This window comes from Bubalus kerabau, chromosome 18 (genome assembly GCF_029407905.1).
Source record: "Bubalus kerabau isolate K-KA32 ecotype Philippines breed swamp buffalo chromosome 18, PCC_UOA_SB_1v2, whole genome shotgun sequence".
Lineage (NCBI taxonomy): Eukaryota > Metazoa > Chordata > Mammalia > Artiodactyla > Bovidae > Bubalus > Bubalus kerabau.
Window position 1 is genome coordinate 55,730,749 of NC_073641.1, and position 15,864 is coordinate 55,746,612.

At 36.2% G+C, this 15,864-nt stretch overlaps 1 protein-coding gene and 1 long non-coding RNA gene across 3 annotated transcripts in view; one reads left to right on the forward strand and one right to left on the reverse strand.

Moving 5' to 3' along the window:
- CDH18 (cadherin 18) overlaps positions 1-15,864 on the forward strand; it is a 725,976-nt gene that overhangs the window by 597,830 nt on the left and 112,282 nt on the right. The window contains exon 7 of the mRNA XM_055554551.1: positions 8,013-8,200. Coding sequence (XP_055410526.1) covers positions 8,013-8,200 — 188 coding nt within the window. The remainder of the gene's footprint in view (positions 1-8,012; positions 8,201-15,864) is intronic.
- The window catches only part of LOC129632837 (uncharacterized), a 341,755-nt gene that overhangs the window by 224,582 nt on the left and 101,309 nt on the right, over positions 1-15,864 (reverse strand). The window lies entirely within an intron of this gene.

Sequence of the window (15,864 nt, forward strand, 5' to 3'; positions counted from 1 at the left end):
ACTCCAGTTTTCTTGTCTGGAGTACCCATGGACAGAGGAGCCTGGCAGGCTACAGTCCATGGTATCGCAAAGAGTCAGACAACTGAAGTGACTTAGCACATATGCACAGTACCTGAAATTATGCTGGCACAAGGTAAGTGACATTTAGTGCATGAGTCAATAATCTAGACTGATCCAAAATGTCAAGTGAAAGGGTACATATTCATAAATAATCAAGAACTTTTAAAGGAAAATAATTGAAGGGGAGTGGATAAAACAGATATCAACATCTGCTTGGTTTGAAAAGTAGATCTAGTGGACTTTGTGAAGCCCTTAGGAAGCCATACAATGTGTACCCCAGGACTTGGTATATGTCCAAGTTGGAGTTGCAGATAAAATACACATCAGATAATGAAAGGCACAGGCACCAGTGGTCATCCTTGTAAAAGTAGATAATTCAACATCTTAAAGGTTTACCAAAGTGATTAAAGACATACATTATTTATACTTTAAAGGAAAATATTAGGTTATTTTATGGCATTAGAAAAGGGGAAGATTAAAAGAGAACGACATTAAACATAAAGTGATTGATAATATTACTACATAAGCATTACATTTCTTTACACAAAAGATATAAACATAGGGAAAATATAAATTGCTTTGCATTTTTTAAAACATAATACTCATAATAATTATATATAATAGATGATATTAGAAGATTTTAAAAAGCTTTTTGTATTACAAAATCATAAAAGTTAGGAGTATGTACAATTACTATAATAAAAGAGAAGATGATATTACAGATGTCCAGAGATCTGAAGGTAAACCAAGTATAGGTAACAAGTTTTCTTGTTTGAAAGCTAATCATCATTTTTAATAAAATAGAAACAGAAGTAGTTTCAATATAATAAGTAAGGAAGGCTTGAAGTTTCTGATATAAATAAATTTTTGTTCAGCACCCTGACGATGTGTAAAAGAAGATGTAGGAAATAAATTAGGAGTTCTAGAAAATTGAAAATGCTTAGTGAAGATCAGCCTTGAAAGCAATACAAATCAAGTGTTCCCATGATGTATGGCAAAACCAATACAATATTGTAAAGAAAAAAAAGAAAAGAAACAGTAAAAAAAAAAAGAAAGCTATACAAATCAAAAGAACCAATGATCATTTGAAAACAGTTATATAAAAATGAGAAAAATCTTTATGCAATAAGCACAATAGTATTTTATTTGCAGGAGAGGACAGAGAGAAAAATCTATGAATGTAAACATCCCTTCAAAAACAACAACAAAAAATAAATGTTTGGAAAGAAAAATTTTAGGACTGGGAAAAAAGAAACTCAGATTAAAGCAACTCAACATGTTTTAACATTAAAACACCACCCAGATTTAAACATATCCTGGTGATATTTGTGTATTATAAAGACCAAAATACATACAAAAATTATGGATGCAGGAAAAGAGCTTACCTCACAGCATTAAGTAGGCTGTCTGGTTGTAATTTTCATCAACTATAGCTCATCTCCTCACAACATGTAGTGGTGCAAATACGGACAGTCTGGTTAGTTTTGGACAGTTTTTGCATCACATTTTTGCAAGTCATTAAATCCTTCAGCCTTAAACAAAACAAACATTTGCTTTGCTATGAAAGTTTATTTATTATTATTATATTTTTAGTGATTCTTTATTGCTACACAATTCAGAACTGATGACTTTCAAAACAATAAACAGGGCTGTTCTGTTGTAGCTTGTGTAAATGACAATCAAGTTATTAATTATGAGTGTACTGGAACAGTACAATTATTAAATATGACTATTTTTTACAAAAGCCAGGCTACAGGTAAAGAACAAGTTGACTGTTTTATATACCAAAAAATGTGTAAAATAAATTTCTTCATTTTAAAAAATATATTAAATTATTGGGATTTTATTTTTTAATGCATAATCTATTCTATAAAAGATATTTTTAATCAATTCCTTTGTTATATCAACTAGATCTATGATTGTATCTATGACATTATGATATTTTAAAGTAAATATTTTCTAACTATGCAATATATATATAAATATTTTACATATATAGTCCTACACATGACAAGTTTTCTCTTGTAAATGCTCTGAAAAAAGAAAGGAAACTCGGGGAGAAAGAAACCTCTCCCCTTAATTTTAACAGGGAAAATGAAGAACCAAGTCTGTTGTTTTAAATTTGTGTTTTTCCTTATAAACCCAATTATAAAATTTATTTCTGTAAAATGAATACATGATCTCTCTCTCAAGCTAATATATACATGATGATAGTAAAAAAACACAATCCATATGATATGTTTGTGTGTGTGTGTTTATATGTGTCTGTGAGAAATAAAATCTCAATGTATTTTTTTTAGTCCACCTTACTCCTCTTGAAAGTTGAATAACACTCCTACAATGTATAACCTTTCTGTGAACTCAAGCAGAGTACACTGAGGGAGTTTTTTGGCAACTATAGAAATGCTTATTAGACTGTACTGTAAAATTATCCAAGATAAAATCTTTTTTCTTTTTCCCAGAGAGAGCAATTACCAAGTAAAAATAACACAGAAAGGCAAGAGATCATTTACCATGTGTACCAAGATTCTGAGAGTTTTGACCTTTGCTAATCTTATTTAAATAAGAGTGCATTTCTTTCTAAATCATAAACTGACTCTTTCCATGTGATTGAATTATATTACGAATAGGAAAGCCAAAACTTTAGACCACAGGTCAAAGATTTCTAAATACATTTGAACTATATCCTTTAAAGATTCTCCCAAGTGTTTTTATTCCTAAAGGGAATTTCAATTTTCATAAAATAACAGGCAAATGAAAATTCATGTATTATCATTATTATTCAAAGATGATAATAACCTAATTATTTTGGGACTGTTGACCCTCAGTTGTCAAAATTCTTAAAGGTGACTCTGCATGCTGTATGTCTTCATAAGTGATCATTGCATGATTTTGTTATAACTAGTGTGTAAAGTTTTCTTTAAAATCTTTTGTTATTTTAGGATAATTTTAGATATTTCCTCCCAAGGTTAATCATAGTATCTTAAAATGTGATAAAACATAAAAAATATATTTAGGATTATAATTTCAAAGGAACGTGTGAATATTTATATTTAACAGAACCATTAATAAAATATTTGAGCATTAAGTGCCCTGGGCTCTTTTTAGAATATGCTTTCTACTCTAAAAGCATCTGGATCCCAAAGACCTTGGTTTCCTTGAAATCATTTAAATCGTAGTAACTTTATTTTTATATTCTTAGAGATCTTTGTTGTCAGAGACTTCAAAAGTTCATTGAGTTCATTTCCATTTATCATAATATCTCTGTTTTATTTTAAATTTTTTCTTCTATTAATTCTATAATTATCTCACTAGAATTTCATATACACACACGTACCCACTATACATTCAATAGTTCTGTTTTCCCAATTGCTGATATTTTTATCTTATTAGACAATTTCTTTATTCATTATTTTTATTAATTTATGAATAAAATAGACATGGGTTGTTTCTGTTATCTTGGCCATTGTGAATAGTGCTGCAGATACCATAAGGACACAGACATCTCTTGGAGACTGTCATTTCAATTCCTTGGAATATGTACACTGAAGTAGGATTTCTGGATCATGTTGTAGTTCTATATTTACTCTTTTCAAGGACTCCATACTCTTTTATATAGCTGCTACACCATCTTACTTTCCCACCAAGAGTGTCCAAAGATTTCAATTTCTCCGAAACTATGCCAACACTTTTTATTTTCTATTTTGCCAACAATAGCCAGCCTACGAGGTTTGAGGTTATCTCTCACTAGAGTGTTAATTTGTGTTTCCCTGTTAATTAATGATGTTGAGCATATTTTCATATAACTGTTGCCTATTTTTATGTCTTTTTTTGGAGAAATGTCTGCTCAAATCATTTGTGCATTTTTAAAATCGTTATTGTTTCTGTTTTGTTTTGCTTGAGTTGTACGAGTTATTTATATGTTTTGCAAGTTTGCAAATATTTCCATGCATCCTCTGCATTGCCTTTTAATTTGGTTGATTATCTGCTTTGCTGTGCAGAACTCATTTAGTTTGCTGTAGTCCCATATTTTGAAGACCACAACACTACAGTGTTAACTGTAGGCACCATGTCATACAGCAGGTCTCTAGAATTATTAAATCATCTGATATAATTGAGTCAGCTTCCCAGGTGGCTCACTGGTAAAGAATCCACCAGAAAATGCAGGAGACATGGGTTCAATCCTCAGGAAGATCCCCTGAAGTGGGAAATGACAACCAACTCCAGTATTCTTGCTTGGATAATCCTATGGACAGAGAAGCATCATGGGATACAATTCATCTGGTTCCAAAGAATCGTACATGACTGAGCACACACAAGAGAGAGTATGATTGAAATTTTACATCCATTGAACTCAGAGGGAAAAGGATTCTTGACATTGGTCTTGGCAAAAATTTCATGAATATGGCACAAAACATAGGCAATAAAAGCAAAAATAAATGATGATTTCCAGGTTTTATCTGTGATGAATAAAGATGCTATAAAAGTCCATGTGTAGGTTTTTATGTGGAAAGAAATTTTCAACTCCGTTTGGTTAAAAAAAAAAGGCAAAGAGTGTAATTACTGAATGTCTGGTGTCTTCTAGGGGCTTCCAAGGTGGCTCAGTGGTAAAGAATTTGTCTGCAGTGCAGGAGCAGCAGGCAGCATGTGTTCAGTCCCTGGGTTGGGAAGATCCTCTGGAGAAGGAAATGGCAACCCACTCCAGTATTCTTGCCTAGGAATCCCATGGAAAGAAGACCTTGGCAGAATACAGTCCATGGGGTTTCAAAGAGTTAGACATGACTAAGCATGTACCTACTTCATGGTATCCTCTAACCCAGGGGTCCCCAACCTCTGGCCAGAGGACCAGTACCTCCAGGCAGATTAGCAGTAGCATTAGAAATCAAGTGCTCAATAAGTGTAATGTGCTTGAATCCCCACACCAACCTCCACCACCAGTCCATGGGAAAATTGTTTTCCATGAAATGAGTGTCTGGTGCTAAGAAGGTTGGGGACCACTGTTAGGAGGCTGAGCTGAGAATTTGATTATAAGTATTTCACCTTGAGCACTGGATATAACAGCAATAATTTATTTCTTTACAAAATAAAATTGGGAGATTAAAAGGCATTTGAAAACTTTGCTCCAAGAATAACTGCTTATCATGTTTTGTTTGCTTGTTTGGATTTTTGTTTAGATTTTGCTTTTAATTTCCCCAAACATTAGGCAAAGCACCACAGAAAGGAAAGAACTAAACAGGGTCCCTTGTATTTGTCAAATCACTGACAACTACAATGCTGCTGTATATGAATGATCTATTGGTGTGTTGTAAATCATCCAATTGAGGAGCTTAAACAACCAATATTTATTACCTCATGATTTCTGGAGATCAGGAATATAGGTTTGACTTAGCTGGGTACTTCAGGTTCAGGTTTATTAGATCCCAGTATGTTTGGCAGCAGGGGTTGTGATCTTATTCAGAAACTTTCCTGGGGGAGGCAGGGATGGTTTTTGCTTCCAGCTTACTAACATCACTGTTGCCAGTTTTCAGTCTCTTGTCATATGGTACACTCCATAGGGCTTCAATACAACATCGTGGATAGTTTCCCCCAGGGAAGCAATCTAAGGGAGCTTGAAAAATAGTACTCATGAAAGAAACCACAGCGCTTTCATAATCTTATCTTGGAAGTGATACCTCATTAATTTTGCTATGTTCAATTTATTAGAAGTGAGTCCCCATATTTAGCCAACATTTGAGGAAAGGGAATTACTTAAGGGCATTGCTATCACTGCAGATGGTAACTGCAGCCATGAAATTAAAAGACACTTGCTCCTTGGAAGAAAAGTTATGACCAATCTAGATAGCATATTAAAAAGCAGAGATATTACTTTGTCAATAAAGGTCTGTCTAGCAACAAATATCCATTCTTCCTTTGCACTGAATCTTCTTCTTCCAGGATAGGCTTCTTCTTGAAAGAGTATGCCTAAAGGTTTTCTGAGCCATGCCTCTTTTATGACCCTCTGGTACTATTTTTTCAACTTCCTTTGTTAAAACGATGTGCTTTGTAATAATACTATCATAATAATTATGTGATTTACTTATTTATTTCTGCGTAAAAGGACTCTTTTTTTTTACAAGAGTCATCACCCTAATTTTCACTAGTCAAAAATCCTTTAGGTGGCTTATTGAATTATAGAAAGTTATAGTATAGCTGGAACTTACAGTCTTTCGCAACCAGGAAATTGACTTCCTAGCCTATCTCAAAAAGTTTTGGGCAATAGATTCTAATTTATTTTACAACTTTTCTATATGTTTTTCATCAGAACACTGTTCTATTTTATATGTAACTTCCTGGAGCTTCCCTGGTAGCTCAGATGGTAAAGAAAATCTGTATGCAAAACAGGAGACTCAGGTTCAATCCCTGGGTCAGGAAGATCTCCTGGAGAAGGAAATGGTTCCCACTTCAGTATTCTTGCCTGGAAAATCCCATGGACAGAGGAGTCTGGCAGGCTACAATCCACGGGGTTGCAAAGAGTAGGATATAACCGAATGACTAACACTTTCACTTTCCCGAATATTGTAACATTTTTAAGGATTCTAAAAATTTATTACAGACCTTAGATTAGTTATTCCAACATGAATTTTGGAAGCACACGCATTGTCAGAAGCTTCTTTCAGGGTATCACAGCGAAGAGAGATGAGCTCCAGTTTGAACATTTGGGGGAATGGAATCTCCTTGTGAATCACCTGCCTATCCTTGCATTCATCAACTTTGAGAAGAATGGTGGAGTCCTATAAAATTGTGGGTCTCATGCTTTTCCCAGGTCAAATAACTTTGTTAAGAGGAATATGGTGCCTTTAGCAATCTGACAGATCCTGGTCAAAGCACATGATTAAGATGAGGGGATCATGTTTCACAGAAGGTGCTCTACTCATGAACTGTTATGTTGGTGAGGGCTGTTGAACTATAAAAATAATATTTGAAGTCAAGTATAGTGCAAACAAATTTATAGAACTGGGAAAATCTTTGTTGAATAACAAGCAGACACGTACAGTTACACATATAAAAGTCAGTTTTCAGTATCTTCATGTAGGTGCTGGAAAAGACTCTTGAGAGCCTGTTGGACATCAAGGAGATCAAACCAGTCAATCTAAATGAAATCAACCCTGAATATTCATTGGAAGGACTGATGCTGAAGCTGAGGACCAATACTTTGGCCATGTGATGCAATGAGCCAACACATTGGATTAGACCCTGATGTTTGGAAAGATTGAAATCAGGAGGAGAACAATTGACAGAGAATGAAATGGTTGGAAGGCATCACCAATTCAATGGACATGAACTTGAGCAATCTCTGGGAGATACTGAAGGACAGGGAAGCCTGGCATGCTGTAGTCCATGGAGTTGTAAAGAGTTGAACATGACTTAACGACTGAACAACAACGACATATAGCACTTTAAAACATGCAATTTTACCTTTAGAAGAAAATCAGAATACTCCACACACTTACAGATGCACTAACCAAAAAAATGAAGTATCATACCAAAACTAAAAAAATTATTAACTCAGAAGTTATTTTTATAGATGTTTAATACTCACCTATCTATATGGCCTAATTGTATTTATGTATAGTATTACATCTCATTAATGTAACCTTGGTTGAAATTTTTTATAAAATTACATTTTAATTAAAGGTTTCTGTTATTTATATAGTTATTTGAAGCTTTATATAATAAATCAATCAATCACTGTATTGGATGTTTCTAACTTCTCAATAAAACAATTGGTGACAACATGTATATTATGCTTAATATCTATCATAAGTGCCTATAGGGAAATGTGAACATTGTTGAAATAGATGTAAACATTAATAGATGTGTGGCCTAAATATTTCAATGTCTTTTTATGAAATGATTGTTGTTTTATGACCATTATTATATCAAATAATTTTAATAGAAAATATTTTTTTCAGAGCACTATCAGCTGTATGTTCCTGAGTCAGCTCAAGTTGGTTCAGCTGTTGGGAAAATCAAGGCAAATGATGCAGACACTGGCTCAAATGCGGACATGACATACTCCATCATTAATGGTGACGGTGTTGGCATATTCTCCATCTCCACTGACAAAGAGACAAGAGAAGGGATCCTTTCCTTAAAAAAGGTGAAAAAACAATACTGTTAGTGAGCTAGGCAACTCACTCATTTTTCTATGAAAGCAAATTTGGCAAGATATTAATAATGTATATTTTCAAGTCATTAAAATGACAAAGTATTTCCTCTTTAATATGTAATTACATTTGAATTATGATTACGTCTAACTGTTTAAATCATTTCTTGTATTAGTTGCTGAGTTGTATCCAACTCCATGACCCCATGGACTATAGCCCACCAGGGCCTCTCCTTCCATGGGATTCTCCAGTCCAGAATACTGGAGTGGGTTGCCATTTCCTCCTCCAGGGTATCTTCCTGCAGGCAGATTCTTTACTATCTGAGCCACCAGGGAAGCCCTAAGTGTTTTAGTATGGTGGGAAGATCAGATGTAGAAAACACTATGAATGTATTCCCTTATTTTTATTTTCAGATAGCATAGTTATCATGAATTCCAATTCTATTAATATCATTATTTTATGTTATGCTAATCAAAGTAGCATTATAAGACTTTCCTGCTTGATGATCATGGACCTTTTAGTGAAGTCATTTACTTCTCATTACCCTCATTCTGTTTTATTCTTAAGAATTTGTCACTAAACCTATTGCCTTTTGCTTTTAAGAGAACACTATGCTCTTGCCTTTGTAAGAATGAAGTAGAACACAGGCAATTATCAAAGGAGAATTTAAATGTAACCTCCAAAGAAGTATGCCTCAGTGTTTAAATGTTTAACAATTTCAGCTTGAAAATCTTGTAACATGCAAGTCCCTAGGCCTTACCTTCATTATATTTTGATTCAGAAAGGCTGGAATGGGAGTGGGGAATTAGTCTTTTTAACAAGTACTCTGGATGATTCTACTGTATAGTATGTTGAGAACCAAGGCTGAAAAATCATATTCTGATGGCTCAAATGGTAAAGAATCTGCCTGCAGTGTGGGAGACCTGGGTTCTATCCCTGAATTGGGAAGATCCCCTGGAAGAGAGCATGGCAACCCATTCCAGTATTCTTGCCTAGAGAATCCCCATGGACAAAGGAGCCTGACAGGTCAAAGTCCATGGGGTCACAAAGAGTCAGACACGGCTGAACAACTAAGCACACACACTGTAATAGTGAACTGAATCAATCAATATGTCAGTCTATCAATCATCTATTTATCTATTTGAATCTAGTTGTCATTTATTATATTATCTAGCTATCTGTCTAGATATCTGTCTGGTTTTGTATATATATATATATTTGTACTATGTAAAATCTCATTTATTCTTCTAATAATCATAATTTTATATTGACTTAAAATTGAGGATTAATATGTCTTTTGAATGTCACAAAAGGGGCCTGAGAAGCAGAGTTTAAAGTGTGCAAATACTTACAAAATAGTTATCACTGGTCTATATATGATATTGATTCTTCACCTAAATATCTTCTCATTTTAATCTTTCTGAAATTGCCAAACTTGGATAAAAAAATGTGTTGATAAAATGAGTTAATTTTCACATCTTTATTTTAACAAATATTGAGTTTTAAGTGTCTCTTATGTGCCAGTAATTGTGTTCTACATGAGCCATGAAAGCCTGAGCAGAGTAAAAGTCATTCTCAGCCTGCTTAGAGCTTCCCACCTATGGAAGTGGAGTGATACCAATCAAGTATCACATGCATTCTTAGATGGATAATAAAAGAGATCTATAACAGAGAGTTAAACAGTGCTATTGGGAAGGCAAAATTTAGGGTGTTTAATCCTGTCTGATTAGTTAGCAGCGGTTGAACAGAGAATTAAAACCTACTTCAGATCAGTTCAGTTCAGTCACTCAGTCATGTCTGACTCATTGCAACCCCATGAATTGCAGCACGCCAGGCCTCCATGTCCATCATGAACTCCCGAAGTTCACCCAAACTCATGTCCACCAAGTCGGTGATGCCATCCAGCCATCTCATCTGTCATCCCCTTCTCCTCCTGCCCCCAATCCCTCCCAACATCAGAGTCTTTCCAATAAGTCAACTCTTCACATGAGGTGGCCAAAATACTGGAGTTTCAGCTTTAGCATCATTCCTTCCAAAGAAATCCCAGGGCTGATCTCCTTCAGAATGAACTGGTTGGATCTCCTTGTAGTCCAAGGGACTCTCAAGAGTCTTCTCCAACACCACAGTTCAAAAGCATCAATTCTTCCCACTCAGCTTTCCTCACAGTCCAACTCACACATCCATACATGACCACAGGAAAAACCATAGCCTTGACTAGACAGACCTTTGTTGGCAAAGTAATGTCTCTGCTTTTGAATATGCTGTCTAGGTTGGTCATAACTTTCCTTCCAAGGAATAAGCGTCTTTTAATTTCATGGCTGCAGTCACCATCTGCAGTGATTTTGGACCCCCAAAAATAAAGCCTGACACTGTTTCCACTGTTTCCCCATCTAGCTCCCATGAAGTGATGGGACCAGGTGCCATGATCTTCATTTTCTGAATGTTGAGCTTTAAGCCAACTTTTTCAAGTTCCACTTTCACTTTCATCAAGAGGCTTTTTAGTTTCTCTTCACTTTCTGCCATAAGGGTGGTGTCATCTGCATATCTGAGGTTATTGATATTTCTCCCAGCAATCTTGATTCCAGCTTGTGCTTCTTCCAGCCCACCATTTCTGGAATGGAATGCTGCATAGAACTTTAATAAGCAGGGTGACAATATACAGCCTTGACGTACTCCTTTTCCTATTTGGAACCAGTCTGTTGTTCCATGTCCAGTTCTAACTGTTGCTTCCTGACCTGTATACAGATTTCTCAAGAGGCAGGTCAGGTGGTCTGGTATTCCCATCTCTTTCAGAATTTTCCACAGTTTATTGTGATCCACACAGTCAAAGGCTTTGGCATAGTCAATAAAGCAGAAATAGATGTTTCTCTGAAACTCTCTTCCTTTTTCCATGATCCAGCAGATGTTGGCAATTTGAGGTAATTGGATGAGAGAATTAAAGGAAGAGGAAAGAAAACACAATGAGAACCTGTGTGGGGTTGAATGTGGCACAGTGAGAGCCTAAATAACATCCTTGATTCTGGAGCAGAGAGAATGAAGAAGCTAGTGCATAAGAAAACACATAGAATATTGTTATATTTTACCCAAAGGAAAGCCACTGAAGCTATCTAAGCAGGAAGTGACAAGGTCTCATTTGATATCTCTATTTCTAATGAAATTTTAATATAAGCTACAAGAGAACGAGATTATTTTTTTAATTTTTTGCTGCATTCCCAATGTCTAGCATGTTTTCTGACACTGAATAGGCATTCAATAAGCACTAGCATAATGAATGGATATATTGAATTGGCCAAAAAATTTTGTTTGAGGCTTTCTATAAAATGTTAAGAAAATCTCAAATGGACTTTTTGGCCAACACAATACTATACACTGAAAAATGAAACAAGGGATGTCTGCTTTTCATTCCTTGGGTGGCTTCTTCACTCAAATAAATACAGGTAAGTGGATGAATAATTCTTTCTGAAAGATGAATCCTAAACCCTAGGGAACACTAGCTTTTAAGAAACAAGCAGAAGGCAGGAAAGAGAGTCTTTGAAGAAAATATCAAAATAAAAAGAGAATTTTTTCAGTGAAAATTCCCAAAGGAGGCTGAATAGGAGGAATATAGTCATTAAAAAAATGAAGGATTCTAGATCTATGAAACCATTTAGGATTATAAAAGTTAATTCAGCTCACCATCAGCATCTCATTTTCATCACAATAGATAGTAATGTCACATTTGTTGAGTGTTTCCTCTGTGTCAGGAAGGGTTTTAAGAGCTTATTCCCAAATCTTTATTGAGCTGGTACACCCATTATGGAGCTTCCCTGGTGGTTGAGTGGTAAAGAGTCTACCTGTCAATGCAGGACTCGCAGGAGACTCAGGTATGATCTTCAGGTTGGGAAGATCCCCTGCAGTAGAAAATAGCAACCCACTGCAGTATTCTTGCCTGGAAAATTCCATGGACAGAGGAGCCTGGTGGGCTACAGTCCATAGGTTGTAAAGATTCAGAGTTGGACACAACTGAGTGACTGAGCACACAGGCACACCTTTACTATTCCTTTAAACCTAACTAGAATGTTGTGTGGGCTTTCCTGGTGACTCAGTGGTAAAGAATCCACCTGCCAAAGCAGGAGATGTGGTACGATGCCTGTGTCAGGAAGATTCCCTGTTGAAGGAAATGGCAACCCACTCCAGTTTTCTTGCTTGGAAAATCGGATGAACAGAGGAGCCTGGCAGGCTGCTATCCATGCGGTTGCAAAAAAGTCAGACATGACTTACTGAATAAAACAACAGAAATTGATGATGGAAAATTTGGCTCAGGAGTTTGTCCCTTTAGAATCTCAAAAGTTACTTGTATTACCTACTTGAAAGGACACATGAAGGAAACATCTGCTACAATGAAGAGAAGAACAAATTTATTGTAGTGTAGAGACTATATATGGGAGGCAAAGAAATGGGAGAAAAAAGTTTAAACACACCATCCTCTTTAAGAAGCTTTGTAGTAAAGCCAGGGAGGCAAATAAATGAGAACATCATAAAATGAAGATTTTAATTGTAAGTTGGGAGGTGAAAAGTGTGTTTATAGCAGATGGATAAAAAGTCAAGAGACAAGAAATCGAGGATACTAAAGAGAGGGTAATTGAATTAGAAAGATCCTCTGAGGTAGAGATGACCCTATTTGAGATATTGATTGCAGATGGAAAGAAAGAATGTATGATAATATGCCTCCTTCTTTGACAGAATCAAATAGGAAGGAGAATTTAATGTTTGCAGATAAGTTTGTAGTGATCTAGCTGGAATATATGCAGGGGAATGGGAAACAGAGGATCCTTGCCAATTGAGAACTACTGTCTATATAAAGTAGGAAGCTTTATTATCTTTACAAAACGTGAGGGAAGTGGTGGATGGTGTGAATACACACATAATATAAAATACAAGTATATATTGTGCGAGTAAGAACAATGGGGATCTTACCACCCTTCATGGCCTCAATTAATTTTAAGTTCCTTGTGAAAAATGAAGCCAAAATCATATGTGTGCACGAGTGTGCACCTATATGTAATTAACACTCTCTATTCGATATTGCATACACACATGCACATACACAATAGGTATTTTCAAGGTAAGTGTTGTAATTGTGTTAAGTGGTAATGTTAATACTAAAAATAACCTTGATATTTAATGAGTCCAAATTATCTTTCACTTTTTTTCCTGAATTTATTTTTTTAATATAGTCTATGCTGCTGAAAAGTCGCTTCAGTCGTGTCTGACTCTGTGCGACCCCAGAGATGGCAGCCCATCAGGCTCCCCCGTCCCTGGGATTCTTCAGGCAAAAACTCTAGAGTGGGTTGCCATTTCCTTCTCCAATGCATGAAAGTGAAAAGTGACAGTGAAGTCACTCAGTCGTGTCCGACTCTTAGCAACCCCATGGACTGCAGCCCACCAGGCTCCTCCGTCCATGGGATTTTCCAGGCAAGAGTACTGGAGTGGGGTGCCATCGCCTTCTCTGGTACTTCCTCTAAAATCCAATGTGTGCATTTATTTAATTTCTTAATCCTTCAGATTAGGATTATCCATTTTAGAGTTATTCCATATCTCGATGGAATAACTCTAAAATGGATAATTTATATATAATGTTACAAAATATTGCAATTTGAAAATTAAGCCATATAACTCTGGATTTTAACCTTCAAGAGGCACTCATACAGATGGCAGGAAATAGATAAAACAGTCCTTTCGATCTTGTTCTTTATTTAATCTCAAAGGCAGCTTACTTGAGCCAGCAAGGCAGAACAGCTAATTTTCCCAAAGATCAAAATCAGCCCTGCTCTATAAATCAGTTTGCAGGAGCATCCGCACATTCTTTCTATATCGTGCCTTCATCAGAAAATTGCCAAGTTGAATTCACTGGTCCATGGAGCAGTACGTTGTAAATACACTTTGATAACTTTCATTCCTTGTTTAATGGACCCTGACTAGGTGGAAAGGGGAAAAAGATAGGTATGAATGCAAGCTGATGCATTCTTTCCTGTGACATAAGCCTCTGTAGCCAGGGGTATGCTTTGTAGTAGCCTCTCTAAGATTCAGTTCTTGTGGTCCCTATGTCATTTTGCCTTCTTTATAGAAGTTATTCCATTTTTTGGTTTGTTTGTTTTAACTCAAGGCTCCAGCCCAATTTTCTTTTATGACTTTCGGCAAACAGTATCTGTAGTACCACTTTTCTTCTTCAAGTATGCTGCTAAGTCGCTTCAGTTGTGTCCGACCCTGTGCGACCCCAGAGACGGCAGCCCACCAGGCTCCCCCGTCCCTGGGATTCTCCAAGCAAGAACACTGGGGTGGGTTGCCATTTCCTTCTCCAATGCATGGAAGTGAAAAGTGAAAGTGAAGTCACTCAGTCATGTACAACCCTCAGCGACCCCATGGACTGCAGCCTTCCAGGCTCCTCCCTCCACAGGATTTTCCAGGCAAGAGTACTGGAGTGGGGTGCCATCGCCTTCTTCAAGTATACTTAATTGCAAAAACAATGCCTATTATTTTAAGCCTAAAATCTTAAACTTGGTTTTTTAGTCAGTTAAGGATGGTGGAAAATATCATTTTTACTGTTAGATGAAAAATAAATTTTGGTCTTGCCATGTAGGAGATGTATGACATTATCACAAATCTCTAATCTTCAGTTTTCTTAATTTTAATGTGCTACAAAGTGATTGTTACAGAGAGATAAATGAAGTAAAATAGTGCTCTAAGTTGTGCCTGGCTAATAAGCACAGTGATTCTTCAATACCTGCATTTCTTCTTTTTCTTTCTTCCTCTATTTGCACTGAATGTTAACTACACTTTCCAGAAAACTCCATGAGCTTATCTTACTGCCTTCCTTTATTTCACGTTATCTAGATTACCTATAATCACATAAGGAATAGCACATCCTATGTATACTTTTGTGAATGATACCAATATTTTCTCATTGAAGCATAGCTGATTTACAATGTCAGATTAGTTTCAGGTGTACAGCACAGTGATTTCTATAGACAGTTAGATAGATCGATCTATCTATCTATATATCTTCTGCAGATTTTTCCCTCAGAGGATATTACAAAATATTGAGTATAGTTGCCTGTGCTATAAAGTAGGTTCTTGTTGGTTACATAGTTATACATAGTAGTGTGTATATAATAATGCCATCTTCCTAATTTATCCCTCCTCATCCCTCCTCCCCTTTGGTATCGCATGCATAAACACCCTGGTGGCTCAGATGGCAGCGTCTTTCTGCAATGTGGGAGACTTGGGTTGGATCTCTGGGTTGGGAAGATCTTCTAGAGAAGGATATGGCAACCCACTCCAGTATTCCTGCCTGGGAAATCCTATGGATAGAGGAACCTGGCAGGTTACAGCCCATGGGTGGCAGAGCTGGACACGACTGAGCCACTAAGCACAGCACAGCATGAACTGTCATTCATGGCTTTTGGCAATCTACTTCCCCTTCTGTCTTCTGTAAGGATTTTTATCAAAATTCTAGTTTTGTCTTTATAGCATAACATTTCTAGGTAGGTTTCACTCTTACATATCTTTCTTTGATTTATCTTCTCTGTTTTACATATCAAGGTAAGCATCTCTCTAGTTTTTCATTGTGCAAGTGTTAGTTGCTCGGTCGTGTCAGACTCTTTGCCATCCCATGGAC